Genomic DNA, 21,352 nt, shown 5'->3' with positions numbered 1-21,352 from the left:
CTGTTGTATGGAATCTCAGCCAGATTCTATAGCTGTTTAGGCAGTTTCAAGTATTAACAGTTTTATTTTCAGTTTTTAAAAATTTGTTCTAAATTAGAGCATTAATCTCATTTCCAGTTCAGTGCTTCTTTCCTCTTTGGTTTGACACACGCTCTGAAACTTGAAACATGTGGGAAGGGATGGGGGCATAGTCAAAGAAAGGGCCTCACTGCGCATTGCCACCTCACATCATGGGCTCTACTCCGTGTATTTCGGCAGCAATGCAGGTGTGATTCCTGGTAGTGGGCCCTGGTACAGCATGCACTACAGCCAGCATAGCTATAGCTGTATAGCTACCTTTACCTAGATTTTGAAGGATGAAATTGCTTGGAGTCTTAAGCATATGCAACCCAAGCAGAGAATGTGGAGCTGTGGGGGCAGGGTCATCCCCTGTGACCCCAGATTGGAAGATCCACTGGTGGGCGATTTTGTCACTTTTGGGTGTGCCTCTGGCTGAAACCTACATAGAGTATGCTTTAAAACCTACTTATAAAGGTGTTGATCTCCTCTGGAGCCTGTGATTTTCACAGAATCTTTGGATATATTCATACTTGCTTAGAAATATGTAATAAAAGACCTGAGGTGAAAAAATTCAGATGTGGGAGTATCTCTGTGGAAACAGCATACCATATATCATACTTAACCCTTCCAGGGAGTCATCTGAAGTCAGTACACATTTTAAAAAAGTTAATTGGAAAAAATTTGTAAACACATTTTGGAATCTCTTCTGTGTGATTCTAAGGCCATTATTGCCATGACTGTGATTCTTCTGAAAGCCCAGAACCTTCACTGATCAAAATTAATGAAACATAGTAATATGAGAAATCAACATTATCTGCCTCCTCATGTGACATACTGAGAAAGACACAACATTACTCCTGGAATATTTTTATCAAAAATGTCTAATGTGAATTTAACTGTAGAGAAACATCAGACAAACCTAAATTGAGAGACATTCTACAAAATAATTGGCCAGTACTTTTCAAAAATATCAAGGTCGTGGAAACAAAGACTGAGGAGCTAATTCCAATTAAAGCAGGCTAAAGAGACATGACAACTAAATGTACCACCTTACTCTAGATTGGATTAGAAAAAGGACATACTTGGAACAATTGGTAAATTTTGCGTAAGGTATGTAGGTTAGATACAGTATTGTATTAATGTTAATTTTCTGAATAGAAACTGATGTATTTGGAGACTGGCCACCCTTTCAGTGCCCGGTATGTAAAAGCCAGAAAACCCATCCAACATTCAGATTGTCTCAAATAGCTTGCCATTACCAACAATCTGTAATGAATTACCTTGTGCATATGTATTTTCATATTGTTGGTGATGTTTCTTCAGAGTAAATTCCTAGACATGAGATTTCAGAAGGTAAGTGCATATATATAGATTTATTAGATTCCAAATTGCTCTGCAGAAGGGTCTAGCCAAGTTGCACTCTCACTAGTCTATTACCCCTCAGCTCACCAGTAGAATCCATTGTTAGAGGTTGTTAAAAAACAAAATTCAGCTGAGTAAATTTGAAGATCCAACTAGCTTTATTTGGCGATTCATGAATTGCAGCATCCAATCTAGGAACTAGAAGGGGTTTTACTAAAAGATGGAAGGTTTTTATAGGAAGAAGGATAGGGCAAAGGAGCTATTAGCAAAATAAAAGAAAGGATTATTTTTATACCAGGGCAGCTTTTTGGGGGTAAAAGGGAAAGGCAAGGGGGTTTTATCATGCAGATTGTATCTTGCGGGTGGGGAGGGAGGATGGACAGATTACCTCTTGGTGCTGACCAGGAAATTCTAGACTGGTTGATTAAGATTACATTTCTGGTGAAGATCAAAACTGCAATTAGGTTAGGTATTAAATCTAGGTTTGGTATCATGGGCTTTAGCCATTTGGGGCCTGTGGCTTTTCTCTTTAATAATTCCCTCCTTTTCATCATACTCTCAGCCTGAGAGATGTGATCAAAATTTAAGGCATTAGCTTCGCTCTCAACTACTGCTCTGCAGCTTTGTTGATCTTTGTTGTGCTATCCATAGGTCATGACGTCTTTGATGAACTCCTATGATATTCACAGGCCATGACTTCAGGTTTGTTACCGAGTCCAAGCTTGTTCTGCTGCACAACAGACCAATAAATCAGGAGACGAGGTGTTGAGGCAAGGAATAGCGACTTTGTTTGAAAAGCTGGGCATCCGAGAAGATGGCAGACTAGAGTCCTAGAGTACCATCTTATCTGGGTCTGATGCTAGTTTCTTTTATAGAACAGAGATGGGGAGGAGGTGAGGAAGTAAAGTAAAAAGGCTCTAAGTCTTGCAAAATATCCTCTGGTTTGGCCAGCCTCTGGGAGGGGATGTGTTAATTTCTTCTTTCTTGCAGTCATTCAAGGGTGGGCAGGGGCAGGGTGTTTCCCTGTGAGCTGAACGAAGGCACTTTGGTTTAACATTGAGGCAGAGGGGCAGGGTTCCCCAAGGGAGGCCATTATGTATGCTTATAGCTATAAACAGCATCCTTTTAGTGATTATAGTCACAAAAGCAACGGGAAGCAAAGGTTAAAGTAAAAGAAACAGATCCAACATGGAGTCAGATTTTGCTCTTCCCTGTTACAGGTTCACAATTTCTAAGGTGGCTGTTCTCCTCGTTTCTTTTCTGATGTTCCACTCTTAGGGAGATCATTTCTCTGCTGGTCGGTGGCTGTGAACATGCATTTAAAACTTTTGAGAGGATCCAATGCGCTGATGTTTATGATAACTATAAATAGGATAACTCCCAGTATTTGGAGTGTGCTTCAGAGCCATAGTCCCCAAGACCCAAACCAGTCAAAGACACTGTTGAAGGAGTCACCCTTTTAAGCCAAGTGGCTTACTCAGTGATCTTACATAATTAAGTTTCAACTTCACCAGAAGTGTCAATCCAGGTACAACAGATGGTATTGGTCATAGCACAGACACTTCCCTGTTCAGCTAAAAGATTATCAAGGGCTATCTTATTATCAAGAGCAACTATGGCCAGAGAGTCTAAGTATTTTTGTTGGGCAACTAGTGCCCTAGCAGTGGAATCTGCAATGTTCTCTAAGAGTTGAGGAAAGGTTCCTGATCATATTCTTCTTTGTTTTAACTCCTAATCAGGGAAGTAGGCCCTGCCAAAGGAAACAGTTCTTGAATCATGAATCCTCCTGTTAGGCCTTTTCTAGAACAGTTAGGGACACAGTTAGATAACCTAAGACGCCTAGTACAGTTGTGTGCCAGCCATATGGGCATTCATAGGCCCAAGGAGAATGATAACCACCACAGACAAAGACAAGACCTGTCGGGATGCAAACCATTCCTGTTAAGGGATACTGATAAAAGATTTATTCACAGGGACTGCTGCATTTACGTGTTCAAGCCAGGAGTCAGTCAGGTTTTTAGTGCATGTGGAAAGAGAATCTCCCATCCTAAAATAGAGTTATCCTAAATACTGAAGGTTATCCCTTCTTAGTAATGGCCTGGGAGATACAGATGAGGGTGTTATCTTTCCAGGCCAATGCCAGAGTGAAATTAAGAAAGAAAAGGAGAAAGGGTTTCATGTTTAACTAAAGCAAGAAGACTTGAATCTGGTGTCTTGGGCGAAAGCAGTAGACATCGATATCAGCGACTTTTCTTACTCATCATTTTGATTCAGGGGTCTCCAGTGTTGTGTAGGACCAGACGTCAGGTGGTCCTCCTTAGCTGTGAGACATGTACCCAAGGCTCAATACTTTCTATAGTTCTGCATCAGTGTCAGTGGTCAGGAGCACTTGGTAAGCTCCCTTCTGACAGGACTCGAAGGCTGCCTTTGTTCTTAGTGATGTCAAATCAGAAGGGTGGGAAAAAATTGGAAATATTAGTTTGGTGAGTTGTAGCCAGATATTTAAGGACACTAGAAGAATTCAGGATCCAGTCCAGTTTACAGGTATGTAATAAAACCTCAAAGACAATTAACAGGACTAGAATCTAATTCTATCTACAAAGGTGCAAAGATAATTTTTCTCTCTTTAATTACCCCTATTTTTTTTTAACCAAAGATAATCATAGTAAAACTAATTTGCTTGCATTAAACTTGGCCTGATTATTTATATAAGTACAGCAGGAATAATGATTGACCATATAAGTCCTTTTTCAAGACTGCTTTGCTGAAACCTTGTAAGCAAGGTACCAGGTCGATTTTTTTTGAAGCAGTTCTTTGAAGCTATCTGGTCATATCTGAGTCTGTGCACGCCTTTCTCAAATATGACATTCCAGTCAAAGCCTTGGTAATATAGCCAGTGTTTCTAATTGTATCCTGTTACAAGGAGAAAAGATTGTTATTGAACTTATGCAAGCAAATAAATTGTTAAGAGAGTAAGAATATTCACTGAGAGTTCCTGAATTCTGGAGGGATCAGGTGGGGAGAAAAAGTTTCATCTTTGTTCACAAAGGTATACTTTACCAAATTGTTGTAAGTCATAGATAGCTTAAGAAAACGTCTCCTTAAATCTGGAAAAACAAAAACATTAGAGTATCCTCCTCAGGTCATGTAGTCCTATGTAATTAATTCTTTTTCTGCTTGAATACAGTTTTTCAAGGGTCCAGAGGGAGGAAGCCTGAGGCCTTTAGGGACACAAATAGTTGTTCTTACATATACTGTGGTGGGTGAAGGAATGGGAAAACAGAAAAATGAGATTTGTCAGGGAGCCAGGAAGAACCATGAGGTCATCTTGGTTTTCCCACATCTCCAACTGTTTGTTTAATTTACAGCCATTGTTTACCCATCTTAGTTTCTCTGATTCAGGAGCATACTGTCATCTGTTATAAGGACATCAGGTCTGGCAGTAAGCGGGTCGTTTTTGGAGAAGTAGAATGAATCTCATCAACACTTGCCACAATCTTTATATAGATTCTGTTGCCTTTACATGAAAGTCAGCTAGGTCATTTCCCTGTTACTCAGGTTCAATATTTTTAGTGTGAGCCTCAATTTTGATGAGTAATTTCAGAAAGTAAGTGAATAGCAGTAAAAGGATTGTTTACTTGTTACCCATTTCTGATTGGGGTCCCAGAGGATGTCATACACCATTTTAAGATAATGACTAGAATTATAAGTTAAGATTACACCAGGATATATCAAGTTTCTAGGAATTTCACACAATTTCTAGAACACTTATACACCTAATCAAGTACAACATAAAGAAGGCTTAATGTTACTTCTTGTTTGGTAATGCTTCCCATGTAATTTAACATACCAAATAAGCCTAACATCTTTTGAAATGTTCCAGGGGCCTCTGAAAAATTTCAGTTAGTTTGTGGTCAAAAGACTTCATTCAGAATTTGATTTGGGGAAGTTTGTCAAAGATATCAAATGGTTTGGACACTTGACTAAATAGGATCACAGGTCCATATGAAACAATACTCGATTGTCTATTTAGCAGATGAAGGAAAATTAAGTTCTAGTTTTATATAAGTACACTATTGATATTAAAACTTAATTTTTAAAATGCTTATAATAATTCAGTTTTAGCCAGCTTGATTACACAAGGTAAAATCTTTTCTCTCTTCAGTGTATGCCTTTACCCTTTATAACCAGAAGCTCTAGTTCAGACAAAATTACTCTCATTTCCCTTAACAAAATGCATCTTCATTCCTCATGCCTTTTCTTTTCTTTGTTTTTTTTTAAATCAATTATTATTATTTTTTTTGGCTGCGTTGGGTCTTCGTTGCTGCACGTGGACTTTCTCTAGTTGCGGTGAGAGGGGGCTACTCTTCGTTGCGGTGTGCAGGCTTCTCATTGCAGTGGCTTCTCATGTTGCTGAGCACGGGCTCTAGGCCTGCGGGCTTCAGTAGTTGTGGCTCGTGGGCTCTTGAACACAGGCTCAGTAGTTGTGGCACATGGACTTAGTTGCTCCGTGGCATGTGGGATCTTCCTGGACCAGGGCTCGAACTTGTGTCCCCTGCATTGGCAGGCAGATTCTTAACCACTGTGCCGCCAGGGAAGTCCCTCATGCCTTTTCTAGCCAAAAACACATCCTACTTTCCTTGCATATGGAGATGTTTCCTTTGTTGTTTCTTGTAGCTTTAATTACATATATTAGAATTTTTAATCTTTTGAAAACCTTAATTTCTGGCTAAAATTTAGGAACTAAACAGTTGTGGACTCTTACACTAGCATTCCGAAGCTTGGCAAAATTATAAGTACTCTATAACTTCTAGAAACATGTGCTTTCTCATAGAAACTTTCTTAGCATGGCACTGTTGACTGAAAAAAAAAAAAGCACAATGTGAGAGTTGTGAGTTAAGTTTTATTTGGGGCAAAATGAGAACTATAGCCCGGGAGACAGCATTTCAGGTAGCTCTGAGAAGCCGCTCCAAAGAGGTAGCGGGGAAGGTCAGTGTTATATGACTTTAGTGAAGGGGGTGTGAGCAGCCAAGCACACATTTTGGCAGAGGGTTGCTGCTAGTCATGAGGAGCAGGTGTCACTGTTAATGATTTTAGTGCTTTTCTAGATATGAGGAATGTAAGAATTGGGCTCATAAAATCTCCTGAAAATATCTACCTGAAGACCTGTTCTGCCAGTTTTTCCCAGAGCACGAAGTGCCTCATTCCTGATCTCCACCCTGAACTCCTTTCAGGGGGTGTTGAAGGTCAGCAGCTGCAGCAGCTCATGATTTAATCCTTGTAGAGGTAGATGGCAAGTGCCAATAGTTGGCAGCACCAAACATGCTCACTAATAATCCCAAATTTTATCTTTAGTTTTTCAACAATAGAAAGCCAAAAGTAGATAAAGCTATGTTCAGTAATTAATCTTTCACCTATTTTATCTTATTTGGAATGATCTAAATGTTCAATAAATTTCCATTACTTAACCTAAACTTAGCAAAACTTTAGGGTTTCAGGCTAAAGATTTGGAAAACTTACTTCAAAAGTTCACCTAGAAAATCTTTTTATTCTACTTTTATTTATTTAATTTACTTGCTCTAAACAATTATATTTAGGTTACTAATGAAAATTTCATCATACCAAGTTATTTTTCTTGCTGACAAATTTGTTAGCTTAGGTAGAGTAAAAATATTATAATTAATGCTGACAACTATTAAGACATGTCTGTTTTAATTAAAGCGACAAACTTAAACTAGCTTTTACTTCCTAAAGATTATCTTGGATAACCTGATCTTGAAAATCATTTGAGTTAGCTATATTCCTTAGAACTTTGGAATAGCCAATCCTTACAAGCTTGTCTTTAAACCAAAAAAAAAAAAAAAAAAAAAATACAGCTCTTATTGTAGATCAACTATATTTCAAAAAAAAAAAAAGATTACATGTCTGATGAAGGTTTAAATTGTATTTAGGTTATGTATTAAATCTAGGCTTGGTATCATGGGCTTTAGCACAAGTGATGCCACTTGGAGCCTCTGGTTTTTCTCTTTGACAAAACGGTTTTCATTTTTACTAGTCGGATAGATGAGAAGTTGTATCTCAGTATGGTTTTAATGTGCATTTCTCTAAATGTGCGTGATGGTGAATATTTTTTCTTATTTTCCAGATTACTTAAAGAAATATATCTTTGTGAATTTATCTGGTTATATCTTTTCCTTATGTTTCTACTAGGTTTTGGTTTTTACCCTCTCATTTTTAAAGAGTCTTAGAATCTTTTCTTTTTAAAACTGATTAGGGTTCTTAGCCATTTGTTTCACATGTATATTTCATAAATTTTTCTCAAAACTTATCAATTGTCTTTTGACTTTATTGCATTGTTTTCACCATGCAGAATTTTTATTTTTCTTTTCATTTATTTTTTAGCAATCTTTTTTTTTTTTTTGCTTCTAAATTGTCATAGTTAGAAAGGTTTTTCATATATTGAGATGAAAGAGGAATTCACACATTTTCTTCTAGTATTTGTAAGTTTGCATTTGGATTCCTGATGCATTTAGAATTTAATTTTGTGTATGGTGTTAAGTCTGGATCCAATTTTATTTCTCAATGGTTCCCATTTATAAAAAAGTTTATCTTTGTCCCAGTGATTTGAGATGCCATCATCATATATTAAATATCCATATGTAATTAAGTCTATTTCTGGACTTTCTATTCTCAATTTGCTATTCTTTCTGTCAATTAATGAGCCAGTACCATGCTTTTAATTATAAGGGCTTTATAGTGTGTTTTAATGTCTGGTAGGGTAAATTCTACCTTATGGTTTTTCAGTATTTTCTTGGCTATTCTTGCATGTTTGCCCATATGAAACTTAAAGTGCTTTTTGATATTGTATTAGAATTCGATTGAAATTTAATAGAACTGAAATCTTTATAATGTTGAGTGAACCTACCCAAGGATAGGTAATATCTTTGCATTGGATCTAGTCTTTTTGATTTTTCAGGAGTTTTAAAATATTTTCCTCATATAGGTTTTCAGGAGTTTTAGTTTTCCTCATACAAATTTTGTACATTTCTTGTTAAATTTATTCCTATTTAATCATTATTCTGCTTTTAATTAGTGGCTCTCTTCTCTGTCTTCTACATGGTTATTATTTGAATATGTAAAGGCTGTTGAGTTTTATATTTTTTTTATCGTGCTATTTTCTGAATACTTTTGTTGTTTAAATTACTTTTATCATTGATTCTCAAGGATTTTCCAGGTATATTGTCATATCATTTGTAAATAGAGTTATTTTACTTTTTCCCTAACAATTCTTGTGCATCTAACTGATTTCTTTGGTCTAATTGAATTAGCTAATAGCTCTAATAGGTAGTGGTAGTAGACAGTAGTAATAGAGATAGTGGACATTTTTGCTTTGTGATCCTAGTGGAAATGCCTCTGCTACCCTAGTAAGATACTGACTTCAGGACTATGGTGTGTGTGTGTGTGTGTGTGTGTGTGTGTGTGTCTGTGTGTGTGTGTGTGTAATCATTTTAAGAAAATGTCCATTAATTGCAATTTTCTCGTATATTTTTTATCAGGAAAATTTTTTATTAAATTTTGTTAAAGGCTTTTTCAGTATCTATGGAGATAGTCATAGGTTTCTCCCCCTTTACATCTCTTAGCATGTTATATTAATAGATTTCCTACTGTTGAATCAGTTTTATGTTCCAGAATAAATTTCACTGGGTCGTGTTATATTATTTTTTTTACATGATGTTGGAGTCTATCTGCTAATATTTAATATAGTATACTTTTGCATTGTTATCCATAAATAATATTAGTCTACAGTTTTTGTACGTATGTTCACATGTGTGTTTTGCACTATCTTTACTCAAGTTTTGATATCAGACTTTCTTCATGAAAAACAAAAAGGAAGATTTTCCCTTATTTTCAGTACTTTGGGACTGGTTAAAGGTTTGATATGATTACCCTATGAAACAATCTTGGATGGTGCCTTTTTATGGGGTTAATTCTCTGATCACCTTCTCTATTTTATTTTTTCAGAACTTAATCTCTTTAAGCTTTCTATGTCTAGTGGGGTCAATTTTGGTAACCTTTCTTTCCCAATGAAATTATCTATTTCATCTGGATTTTCAAATATATTTTCATAGCGATCTGTAAATTAGTCTGTTAGGAATTTTAAATATTTCTTCTATTTCATTGGCTATGCCTCTTTTTTGATTTATTATTTTGTAAATTTCTACTTTCTGTTTTCTTCTTGATCAGATTAACTAGTGGTCTATTTTGTAAATTTTAAAAAATCAAGTATTTTCTTTTACTAGTTAGGTCTATTAAAAAAAATCTACCTCATTAAATCCTATTTTTTGAATTTTATTACTACTTCCTACTGCTTTCTTTTGTTTTACTTTGTCATACTTTTTCTAGTTCTTTTTGTTGAACTAGTTTAATTTGTTGACATTCATATTTTTATTGATAAAATACTGTTTGTTTTTATTTTAATACTATGAATTTAGTACTGTGAATTTTCCTGTGGTGTCTTATTTTAAATGTAACCATAGATTCTGATATTTAGGGCTTTCGTTATATTTTTTTAGGAATTATGGAATTTGCATGTTTTCCCTTTTTTGCCTGGGTAGAAGTTCTTTTTTGTTGTTGTTGTTAATAATTTTTAGTTTTATTGCATTGCAATCTAAGCATGTTGTTTATAACATTTCTACTTTATGGAATTCACTGACGATTTCTTTGTTTACTAATATATGATCAATACAAACTAGATAGTTGTATTCTCTATTATAAAAGTAAAATATTTGAGATATTGTCACAAAGTCTACCTTTTTGATTATGTTAATTAAGTCTTATTCATTCCTACTTATTCCCCCCTGCCAGTACTTCATCTGTCTTTTAATAAGAATGGTTTATTAAAGTCTACTAATTGTTAGTACACTTCTCTCTTTGTCTCCTTGTATCTCTTATAGTGTTTGCTTCACAAATGTGGTTGCTTGTTATTTAGAGTGTAAATGTTCATAGTAAATATGACTGATTGCTAGTTATCTTTGTTGTGCTTTTGGTTTTGAGCATTAAATTATACCCTTCTTGGAATATCCCTCACTGCTTTCTTCTTGTTTCCCTTTGCCTGGGAATTCCTTTGCCCATCCCTTTATTTTTAGCCTTTTTGAATTACTTTGTTTTAGATATGCTTTTTTATACCACATTGAGTTGTAGTTGTGTTTTGCTTTCTGAAACAAATTGAAGATCTTTTTAATAGATGATTTAATCCCATTCACATTTATCAATATGAATAACATGTTTCGTTTCAATTGTCTCAAATTATTTTATAATTATGTGTATTATGTGATATTTGCTGTTTCTTTCTCCACCCAAGGGTATTCTTTGGTATTTTATTTTTAAATTTAGAAAGGTGTATATTTTTGTTTTAATGGGTGCTTTTGTACTTTTTATTATCTGGTTTGTCAAAATTTTAATTGTATCCTGTAATTCCTACCTATTGCCGGAACAACAGTCACTGACATTGAGCTTACTTTAACTTTCTTTTTCCCTCTCCCTTTTTCAAAGTGCATTATTTCTACTTTATCTCAATATAAAACTTGCGTACATTAATTTTCCACCTTTGCCTCCACCCTTGTGGGGGGTAGGGATGGAAGACTAATATAATCTACATTTTTAGTTATTCAGATTACCATCGTTGTTATTGCTGAAGTATTCCTTCCTCTCTTGAGTGGATGAAACTTATCCTCTAGTAGCTTTAGGTTCCTTGAGGAGGGCTTATATAGTATAGAATTCCTCAAGTTCTTGTATGTTTCAGACAGTTTTTCCATAACCTTGATATTTGAAGCACACCTTGGCTGGATAGAAATCCTTGGTCTATACTTTCTTTTACTGAGTCTTTTGAAAATGTTGTTTCTTTGCTTTGTATGCTGTTTTCGAGAATTCTTATGGGAGTGTGATTCTTTTGCCCTTCCAAATATGTAGGCCTTGAGAGTTCTTTTCTTTTCTTTTTTTTTTTAACATTTATTTGTTTATTTATTTATTTTTGGCGCGTTGGGTCTTCATTGCTGTGTGTGGGCTCTCTCTAGTTGTGGTGAGCAGGGGCTACTCTTCATTGGGGTGCATGGGCTTATTGCAGTGGCTACTCTTGTTGCGGAGCACAGGCTCTAGGGCGCGCGGGCTTCCGTAGTTGTGGCACGTGGGCTAAGTAGTTGTGGGTCGCGGGCTCTAGAGCACAGGCTCAGTAGTTGTGGTGCACGGTCTTAGTTGCTCCACAGCATGTGGGATCTTCCTGAACCAGGGCTCAAACCCGTGTCCCCTACATTGGCAGGCAGATTCTTAACCACTACGCCACCAAGGAAGTCCCGAGATTTATTTTCTATATCTTTGAAGTTCGATAGTTTTACTAGGCATTTTAGTTAACTCTTGCTATGGAAGAAATTACTTAAGAACTTAGTGTCTTAAAAGCAACTAGTAAATATATATTAACTCAAAGTTTCTGCAAGTCATGAATTTGGGAGTACCTTTCCTCGTAGTTCTGGTTTGAGCTCCTCAGGAGGTTGTAGTTAAGTTGTTGGCCAGAACTGTAGTCATCTGAAGGGCTGACTTAGATCTGCTTTTAAGATGCCTCACACACATGCTGGCAGGTTGGTGTTCATTTCTCTACATGAACTTCTCCATAGAGCTGCTTGAGACCCTTATGCCATGATGGTTGGCTTCCCCCAGAGTGAATGACCCAAAAGAGAGCAAAATGGAAACTGCAATGTCTTTTATGACCTAACCTCAGTTTTTAGTTGTTTTGGGTGAGAGGCTAAATTGGTCCCTGTTATTTTATCTTGGTTGGAAACAGAAGTTTCCCAGCTTCCATAATTTTTATGCCTCATCCTGTTTTTCTTCTCTTCATGGTACTTTAGTTACGTATGTTTGACCTTTTAGGGTGTAGAATCTATTATTTTACTATGAAGAGCACTGATATTTTATCAGTCAGCTTGGCTAAGCTCAAACTTTTCCTATCGTAGGCAATAGCTCAAATCTCTGTTCAGTTGTTTAGACTTTCACCTAGCTGCTTGGAGTCTCTCCACACTTGCATAGTTTTGAGGTCAGCCAGATATTTGGGCAGAATTTGTATGAAAAATATGGGGTTCTCCTTCCCTGGATCTCTCAATTCTGAACTTTCTCTCTTCATTTTGAATCTCTTGTAGTTACTCTGAACTGTCTTTCAAATTCTGTCAATCAATAAACTCCAGGTCTCCATTTAAAGACTCTGTCTTAGTGAGGCCTTCCCTAATGATGCTATTTAAAAATTGCACAACCACCTATCCCTTTCTGGTGCTTCATTTTTTTTTTTTTTTAACATCTTTATTGGAGTATAATTGCTTTACAATGGTGTGTTCGTTTCTGCTTTATAACAAAGTGAATCAGCTATACATATACATATATCCCCATATCTCCTCCCTCTTGCATCTCCCTCCCATCCTCCCTATCCCACCCCTCTAGGTGGTCACAATGGCACTTCAATTTTTTGCACAGCTCTTATCTATTACCAGTTGACACAGAATGCATTTTAACATTTGTTTACTTTCTGATTTCCCCAACTATAATGTAAGCTGTATGAGAGTAGATACATTTCCCTCTTGTTCAGTGCTATTTCTTCAGTTCCTAGAAAAGCTCAGATTGATGCTTAATAAATACTTGTATTAATAAATGAATCAATGCATTAATTTATTTCTTTTCCTACCTCTTGTATAGTACCCGAAAGGCAGTGGATGAGGAAGAGGAAGCAGTTGAAGAACGTCGGAATATGCGAACTATTTGGGTGACTGGCAGAAAAGATTTAACTGAAAGGGAAGCGGCAACTCTTATAGTAGAAGAAGCCAGGATGATTCTGCAGCAGGACTTAGTTGAAATAGGAGTGCAGTGGAGTCCATATTCCCTTTTAAATTCTGATACACACTCATTGACCTGCAGTGAATCAGAAGTAAAAGAACACAAATTTATACCCCAAACTAAGAGTTCTTATAAAAGATTAACTTCAAAGAAAAAAAGTAACACAGTATTTAGTGGTTCTTTTGTTACTCATTTACCAAATACAGTGCAAGATTTAGATAAAAGTAGAGAGCATACAGATTCCTTTCATTATAAATTTCAGGATGGGCATCAAGAACGTCAGGTGCATTCCACTTCCAGAGCAAAAAAACGGGCTTCTTTGAGTATAAATAAAGAAAAGCTAGGAACCTCTGTGAATGAGGGGAAAGCAAGCACTACGAAAGTTGTTCAGACTCTCTCATCTGAGAAAACAAAAAAAGAAGCTTTGAATTTCAGTTCAGAAGAGATGAGTACAACCTCTCAATCTTGGAAACATAGTAAGCATCTAAAACGATCTAGAGACAGTAGCCCTGTGAAAGACACTAGGATGTGTAGAATCAATTTACAAGAACAGACTCTGTCTAATCCTATTCATTGTGAAGAGCCATTTACTTCAGATGAGAAGAATATGGAATTTAGAAGTCCAGAGCCATTTGCTAAAAACATATCTTTCTGTGCTGAGGGAAGATATAGCAAAGTATCATTCCCATCACAAACAGAACAGAGTTGTTCAAGGAACAATAAAATATCTAATGATGTTCTTGTGGAATATTTTATCACAGGATCCCAGAATAAAAATGTGACTCATCAAGCCACTAGTGTGGTTAGTGAAAATGGAAGAGTATTAGCTGTTGAATCAGAAAAAAAAAATGAAGCGCTGATACAAAATGATTCAAAAAACCAGCATGTTAATGTGAAACACCATGACACCCATCCAATTAACCAGTGCCTGGAAAAGCAGTTTGATAAACAGACAAATACTTACACCAAACTGAAAAAACCAATAGCAAGACAAATGCCCTATGAGACAGATAGCAGTTATATGAATAGGGACTCAAATGTTGTTATGAAATGTGAAAGTACAAAGTTTAATGCTGAGGAAAATAAATCAAGTAATCTTCAGGTATCAGGAGATAACATAAGCAGCACTGAGATACCCAGTGGAGTACATCTACTAAGTGGAGCATTTGGTAAATCAGGAGGCCAGTGTGAGAATATTCTAAATACCCTTAGAGTACAGGTAAAAACAGATGCTTATGCAGCAGACAGAACTAAAAATAATCATGTTTCTGACTTAGGTTTAGATCTCTGTGATTTTGAAGATAGTTTCTACCTGGATACTCAGTCAGAGAAAATAATTCAACAGATAGCAACTGAAAATGGCAGGCAAGAAGGAGCAAAGGATACCAGCCTGGCAACAGGGATGATGCAGAAGAGCCTAGACAAACAGAGCTCAGTGAGCTCCTTTCAGAAAGAGATCCACATTACTTTTCCAGGTGAACAACATTCACCAGGAATGACAAATCATTTGAAACTTAAGACTGTAGATGCTATGAAACAAAACACTGATTCACATGGGGTTGATAACCTGACTCCAGAAAGCCCAATTTTTTATTCTCCAATATTAATAGGGGAAAATGACCCATGTTTTAAAGGCAATGAACTTTCTGTTACTGACTCCCAATTAAATAGTTTTCTTCAAGGTTATCAAACACAAGAAGCTATGAAACCAGTTATACCTCTGGTTCCTAAAATGAGAACTCCTACTGATATAGAAGTAGAACGTCTGCCAGTTCCTGAAACAAGTTTGAATTTGAGTGGTAGTTTACTGTTTGACAGTTTCAGTGAAGAGTACCTCGTAGAAGAGCAACCACCTGATGTACAAGCAAAAGAACGCCTTCCTTCTGAAATAACTTCAGTCCATTTTGGTGATTCTCCGTGTCTACAACCAGAGGGCCCAATTAAAAAATCAGATGTGAATGAGAATCAAGATAATCAGCAGCCATTGTCTTGTTTCAGTGATGAGTCTACTGTATTTTCAGAAATGGATTCTGCTCAGATGGTTGAAGCTTTGGACAGTTTAGACGTATTTCCTGTCCAAGAGAAACATAATACTGCAGGATCTCTTAGAGTATTAGAACTGAGTGATCCAGTGATTGTGGGTAATGATTATTCCCAAACAGAAGTAATTGGAGGAGATAAAGATAAAAGGTCTCAAAAATCCAAATTAACTGGGACAAGGCAAGATAATTCATTCATATGGTCAGGGGCATCATTTGATTTAAGTCCAGGACTGCAAAGGATTTTAGATAATGTGTCCAGTCCTCTAGAAAATGAAAAGCTAAAATTAACCATTACAGACTTGCTCAGTTTGAAAGGAAAAAATACAGAGGTAAATGACAAACAAGAAATGATTTCAAATTTGGAGACAAATCAAGTGCAAGGAATTCCATTTTCCCCTAATGTGTTAAAAGGCAATATTGACGCACTAGAGAACAATGTCATTCATGGTGAAACCTCCTCCCTCTTGCCTTGTAAAGAAAACTGTATAGTTGATGATAATGGACTCATTCCTCCTATACCATCTGCTTCTAAGTTGTCATTTCCAGGTTTTCTTGGAACATCTTCTGTAAAACTTAAGAAAATTAGTAGTGGTTTACAACTTGGTGAAAGTTATTCATTTGGCTCACCTTCAGATAATAAAAACCGCGATTTAAGTCCAGAGACTAGAAATGGTTTCAAAGATGACAGTCCTATTAGAGACACAAGTTTTTCATCGCAGTTACCACAGGATGGATCGCAGTTAACTCTAGCCTCATGCAGTCCAGAAAGTTTGGCCATAATTGACGTAGCGAGTGACCAAACTCTCTTTCAAACATTCGTGAAGGAGTGGCAAAACAAAACTCGATTTTCCATCTCATTGGCTTGTGAAAAGATCGGTAATTTGACATCTTCTAAAAGCGCTACTATTGGTGGTAGGTTTAAGCAAGGTAAGATTTTTTTAAAAATCTTTTACATTTGTATGTAAAATAGTGGACTGAGGTGGGACTGAGACTTTTCAGTATTGGATATTAAATGTAATAAATGTGTTCAAAGTTTAATAAGTTTCTCCTATGTGCATTTACATGTGGAACAGCCTTATTGTTCAGCACAACTAGATTAAAAATAGTTACCCTCTGGTATAAGAGATGGGGGACCTCTGGACACATGGGTAGGAGAGCTGAGCAGTGAGGCCAAGAGCTTAAGCTGGTAGACTGAAAACGTGCAGACCACTAGGAGACTGTTCGTTCCTCTGGCTCTGATCCATTGTTGTGCCTGGATCAGGCACAATCAGGCCTGTGTCTGCCTCCTTCCAAGCAGGCCAGAAATCCCATCTAAACAGCCTTTCTATAGCAGCTCCCCACAGGAGTTCCATACCAGTGTTGTCTCCCAGGACATTGACCCAGCAGCCAATCTTATTGCTGGTGGGGACACCACAGTTGGTATGGCTGGTTCAGGGGCCAGCATTAGAACAGTGTTTGACAGATTGATGCTTGGGTGTGCCAGGAATCTGTCTCTCAAACAACACCTCTTTCTTCTATGCCATTGTGGGCTCTGCCTTGTCTGAGGCCATAGGGCCCTTCTGTTTGGTTATCTTCCTCATCCTCTTTACTTTGTGAGTCTCTGGAGGTTTCCTGTACATCCCTGCTGCTTTAGCTCCTGGTCATGCCTGGTGTTAGAGCGTGCCAAGCTTACCATTAAACACAGCATTTCTCTAAGAAATCATATATATATGCATCTATGTATATATATATATATATAATCATAATGTGCATATATTATATAATATGTATATTAGTTAGAATATAATTTTGTAAAATTTAAGATGTATATTTTGAAAATGGATCAGACTTTTTATGGTACCTTAATGGTGTGACATGGTTTGAATTTAATTAATTAATTAAAGTATAGCTGATTTAAAATAGTAAATTAGTTTCAGGTATACAACATAGTGATTCAGTATTTTTATAGATTATACTCCATGTAATGTTATTGTAAAATAATGGCTATATTTCCCTTTGCTGTACAATATATTCTTGTAGCTGATTTATTTTGTACATAGTAGGTTGTACCTCTTAATCCCCTACTGATATCTTTCCTCTCCCCCCTCCTCTCCCCACTGGTAACCACTGGTTCGTTTTCTATATCTGTGTCTGTTTATCTTTTGTTATATTCATTCGTCTTTAATTCTTAGGTTCCACATATAAATGATAATATACAGTATTTGTCTTTCTGTCTGACTTATTTCACTTAGGTCCATCCATGTTGTTGCAAATGGCAGACTTGATGGTTTTTATTAATCATCATTGCTCATGAATTATTTTCTCTTAAACTGTAATATTCATATTCACTTATGTAATAACAGAAGTACATAGCAAACAGGCACTATATTTTTCACAGTGTATATTAGCTATGTTTTCCAAGACTTATCTCAAGTAGAACTTGTACCTCTACTGATAGTCATGAAAGCCTCATAGAACTCTTTCAGGTTTTCAGAGAATTGAAACTTTTGGTTAAATAATGCCATGTATTCCTGTCTTATTTCATGGAAATAATGATTCAGTATTATGGGGGATAGCTGTAGTCAGCTTGACAACCTGTTGTGGAAATCAAAGATTTGTTCAAATTTCTTAAATCTCTATATTTATGAAAGAGTTTGTTCATAAAGTTCTGAGTATTTGATCTTCAATTCAGGAAGCATATGTGTTAACGACAAGTTTTATGTACTTTCATTGTTGACTAGCTCTTTCCATTTTTCATTCAACAAACATAAAATTGAGTACATTTTCTGTGCTAGAGGTTAGAGGGATAAAAACATTCACTTAAATTTAACAAATATGTGACAGTTATTTTCCAGGTATTGGGGATATAATTGTAAATAAGATGGATTAGTTTTTGACCTATGTCTTTGTGAAATTGAAAGGTGTATTATTTTAGGAAAAATATTGACTCAAATACAAAATCATACCTAATTCTTCACTAAGAAGTAAGAATCTTGATTTTTCTGGAGTTTCTAAGTATTAAGAATTGCTAAATTTGCTACAAAATTTTTGTAGTGTGCAAGTGGTCTTTATTTTTGAGTTATAGAAATTCAAAATGCAGCTTTTGGAAAACTTTAAAAAGTTAATTTTAAACTATCTTAGTCATTATTACAGATCTCTTTTAAGAAATCTTTGGTAGATTTTTCATAGTGACAGTTATCTTAAATGATGGGAAGCCTAGAAAGATCTTACACCTAAAAATGACTATCCACATAATGCATATTGTAGGGATCTGAAAAATTTGCTTATCAAATAATTTTTTATTATATCATTTTTTTTAGTATTCAATTTAGTGGTTTCATTTTTAGAGATTTTTAACTATTTCACTTTGGTTTTACATAGTTAGTCCCTCTCAGGAAAGCCCTATTGGAGATGATGGAATTCCTGTTAAAGGTTGTGATGGCATCTTGGTGGTTGGACTGGCAGTATGCTGGGGTGGAAGAGATGCTTACTATTTTTCATTGCAGAAGGAACAAAAGCATTCTGGTAAGTAATCACTATTTGGTTAAGTTACCATATAATTTTAATGTAACCTCTATGAGGATAGTGACTTGTTTGTTGAGAATAGTTTCCTGATACTTACCTAGAATTTATTTTTTAGGATTAAAAAAACAACCTTTAAAAAAATAGTGGCTATTGTGTACATTATTTCATATATTAACTAGAATGATGTTTTAAGAAGCCACCCCCCTTACTCTCTTCTGCTTGTCACATGTGGCTGTTAATACTGTGTTTTCTTCTTCGGGGTAGTGGATCCTTAAGGACTCACTGGCCACCTTGAGGATTTGCTTCTGAAGACTGGATCATGGCAGTTTCTTTCCAGGCTTTTTTTCTCCTATCGACTGTATCTGGAACTCATTTAGAGGCAGTGATGAGCTAGACATCTACAGTAGTTGAATCACACAGCCTTTGGAGAAGTCTTGGAATTAAAAGGATAGGACCTAGGTATAAATTGTGATCTGATTATGGTTGTTGGATACCTAGTTGATTGTTTGCTTTTAGACAGAAGCAAAATTAATAAGGAAGCATTTTAAAAGATGCCGTGTAATGTCTGTTCGGAGTAAGCATGAAATATTTTCAGTTGTTTCGTAGGAAAACATCTTAGGATAAGTAATTACTTGAACTTCTTTTATTTTAGATGTAATTTTATACATTCATTCTAAAATTCCCTCTGAAATGAGTTCCTTTAAAATTCATTTCAAAATAACTTTTCTCTCTTTAATTCCACATTCTGAGAAGTGTAAATTTATTTTTAGGAATCTTAATGTTTAGAATTTTCTCCCACCTGATTAAATAGAGCATTATAAATCACGTAGCCCAACCCTTAATTTTTAGATTACAGAGCACTTCATCTATATAGCCAACATGACCTGGATAAGGTCTTGCTGAACTAAACTGAGGCTTTTGAGTCTTTTTCAGTCTTGACACTAAAGATTGCTGCTTCAAATGAATGCATGTACTTTTTGCCTTAAGAGTTTTTTTTTTTTTTTTTTTAAGAAATTAGTGCCAGTTTGGCCCCACCTTCTCTGGATCCAAGCCTGACTGTGAAAGACAGAATGCGGCACCTTCAATCTTGCTTTCAAAAGGAATCTGATAAAGAACGTTCTGTTATCATCTATGACTTCATCCAGAGCTATAAAATTCTTCTTCTGTCTTGTGGCATCTCCCTGGAACAAAGTTTTGAAGATCCTAAGGTTCTCTGTCTTATCTAAAAAAATTTTACATACTTCAAAAAATATTTAATTTTAATGTTTAGGGTTAATTCTTAAATGACTTGGTATTTATTTAGCTTCAACAATACAGCTTAAGTATTTTAGAGTAGTCACTCCTTTGTCCAATAACTTCATCCACCCAGAACAGATTATTATGCACCAAATGCCTCTGTGTAGATGAAAACAGAGATGTCACACATTCCAAGCACTAAAGTTCACATCTTTCTTCAGAGACTTAAACAATTTTCATTTTGGTCATAAGTTCTAAATTTTCTGTCTCATAGTAAATTAGAAATGAAAGGAGAACTGTCAGATTTAGATATATGATAGCAGGGTGTTTCAAATATCCATGAGGATAGAGGCAGAAAGTAGCAAAAGCATATAGATATAAGAGATCACAAAGCATAGTAGTTAGAGGCCATTAGCATAGGGACAAATGACCTTACTAGCCCCTGAGAACTTTTCCATATAATAGCAAACTATGATGCACTCTTCATAATGATGACTCTGAGTTATTAAGGAAAGAGTAACTTATGTTGTTGTAATATACACTTAACAGTATAATGCACTTTCAGAAGACATTTATTTACAGGATCATAGCCCTGAAAAGGGATATCATTTTTTCCCTCCTGTTGAGACTGGATACATGAGGTGTGTGGAATATTAATTCTGAATTGAGATATGATACTAATTGGTTCGTATTATCAATATAATCAATGATAATAGGATAATATTTTAGTTTCTTTAGCTTTTTTGGCAAAGATTTTTGAAGGCAGTATCAGGTAAACTAATGATACTATTCTTTCCTATACTTCAAACAAGCCTTGGTTTATATGTGATAAATTTCATATAGTTTGTAAACTGACCTTTACTGGATATAAAAGGTTATCACCTAATTTTGATGTTCCAGAGCCCAAAATGAGAATATGGGTAATGTGAGCTTATTAAAACTATAGTAGTATCCCAGATTTATATAGCACCTTTGGCATAAACTATTTGAAATATTCCATACTTGGTTTTGTTAATCATAACATTTTTGGTGTAAGAAGAGAAGCTATTAATTTATAAAATTTCACTTTTATAAGAGACGTTTGCCAACTTTTACATCAGACTATCTTATTCAACACCCCGAAAGGGTTCTGATCACCAATTTCTAATGGTGGGGGGGAGGGGGTTTCACTGTATCTCCAACAGTTCTCTGGGTACCAGCTGGGTGTCCTACAATTCAGCTCAATTCTGTTACTCTCTACCTGGAATGAGCATCAAATCCCATAGGTTAAGGGCTCA

At 35.8% G+C, this 21,352-nt stretch overlaps 1 protein-coding gene and 1 pseudogene across 1 annotated transcript in view; both read left to right on the top strand.

Moving 5' to 3' along the window:
* POLQ (DNA polymerase theta) overlaps positions 1-21,352 on the top strand; it is a 107,740-nt gene that overhangs the window by 46,417 nt on the left and 39,971 nt on the right. Inside the window, exons 16-18 of the mRNA XM_061193154.1 lie at positions 13,156-16,262; positions 18,696-18,839; positions 19,851-20,047. Coding sequence (XP_061049137.1) covers positions 13,156-16,262; positions 18,696-18,839; positions 19,851-20,047 — 3,448 coding nt within the window. The remainder of the gene's footprint in view (positions 1-13,155; positions 16,263-18,695; positions 18,840-19,850; positions 20,048-21,352) is intronic.
* Positions 16,398-16,931, top strand: LOC133093767 (ATP synthase F(0) complex subunit C1, mitochondrial-like; annotated as a pseudogene).

Source organism: Eubalaena glacialis, chromosome 6 (genome assembly GCF_028564815.1).
Source record: "Eubalaena glacialis isolate mEubGla1 chromosome 6, mEubGla1.1.hap2.+ XY, whole genome shotgun sequence".
NCBI lineage: Eukaryota > Metazoa > Chordata > Mammalia > Artiodactyla > Balaenidae > Eubalaena > Eubalaena glacialis.
The sequence above is the reverse complement of the archived record's forward strand: the minus strand, read 5'-3'. Positions and strand labels throughout refer to the sequence as shown.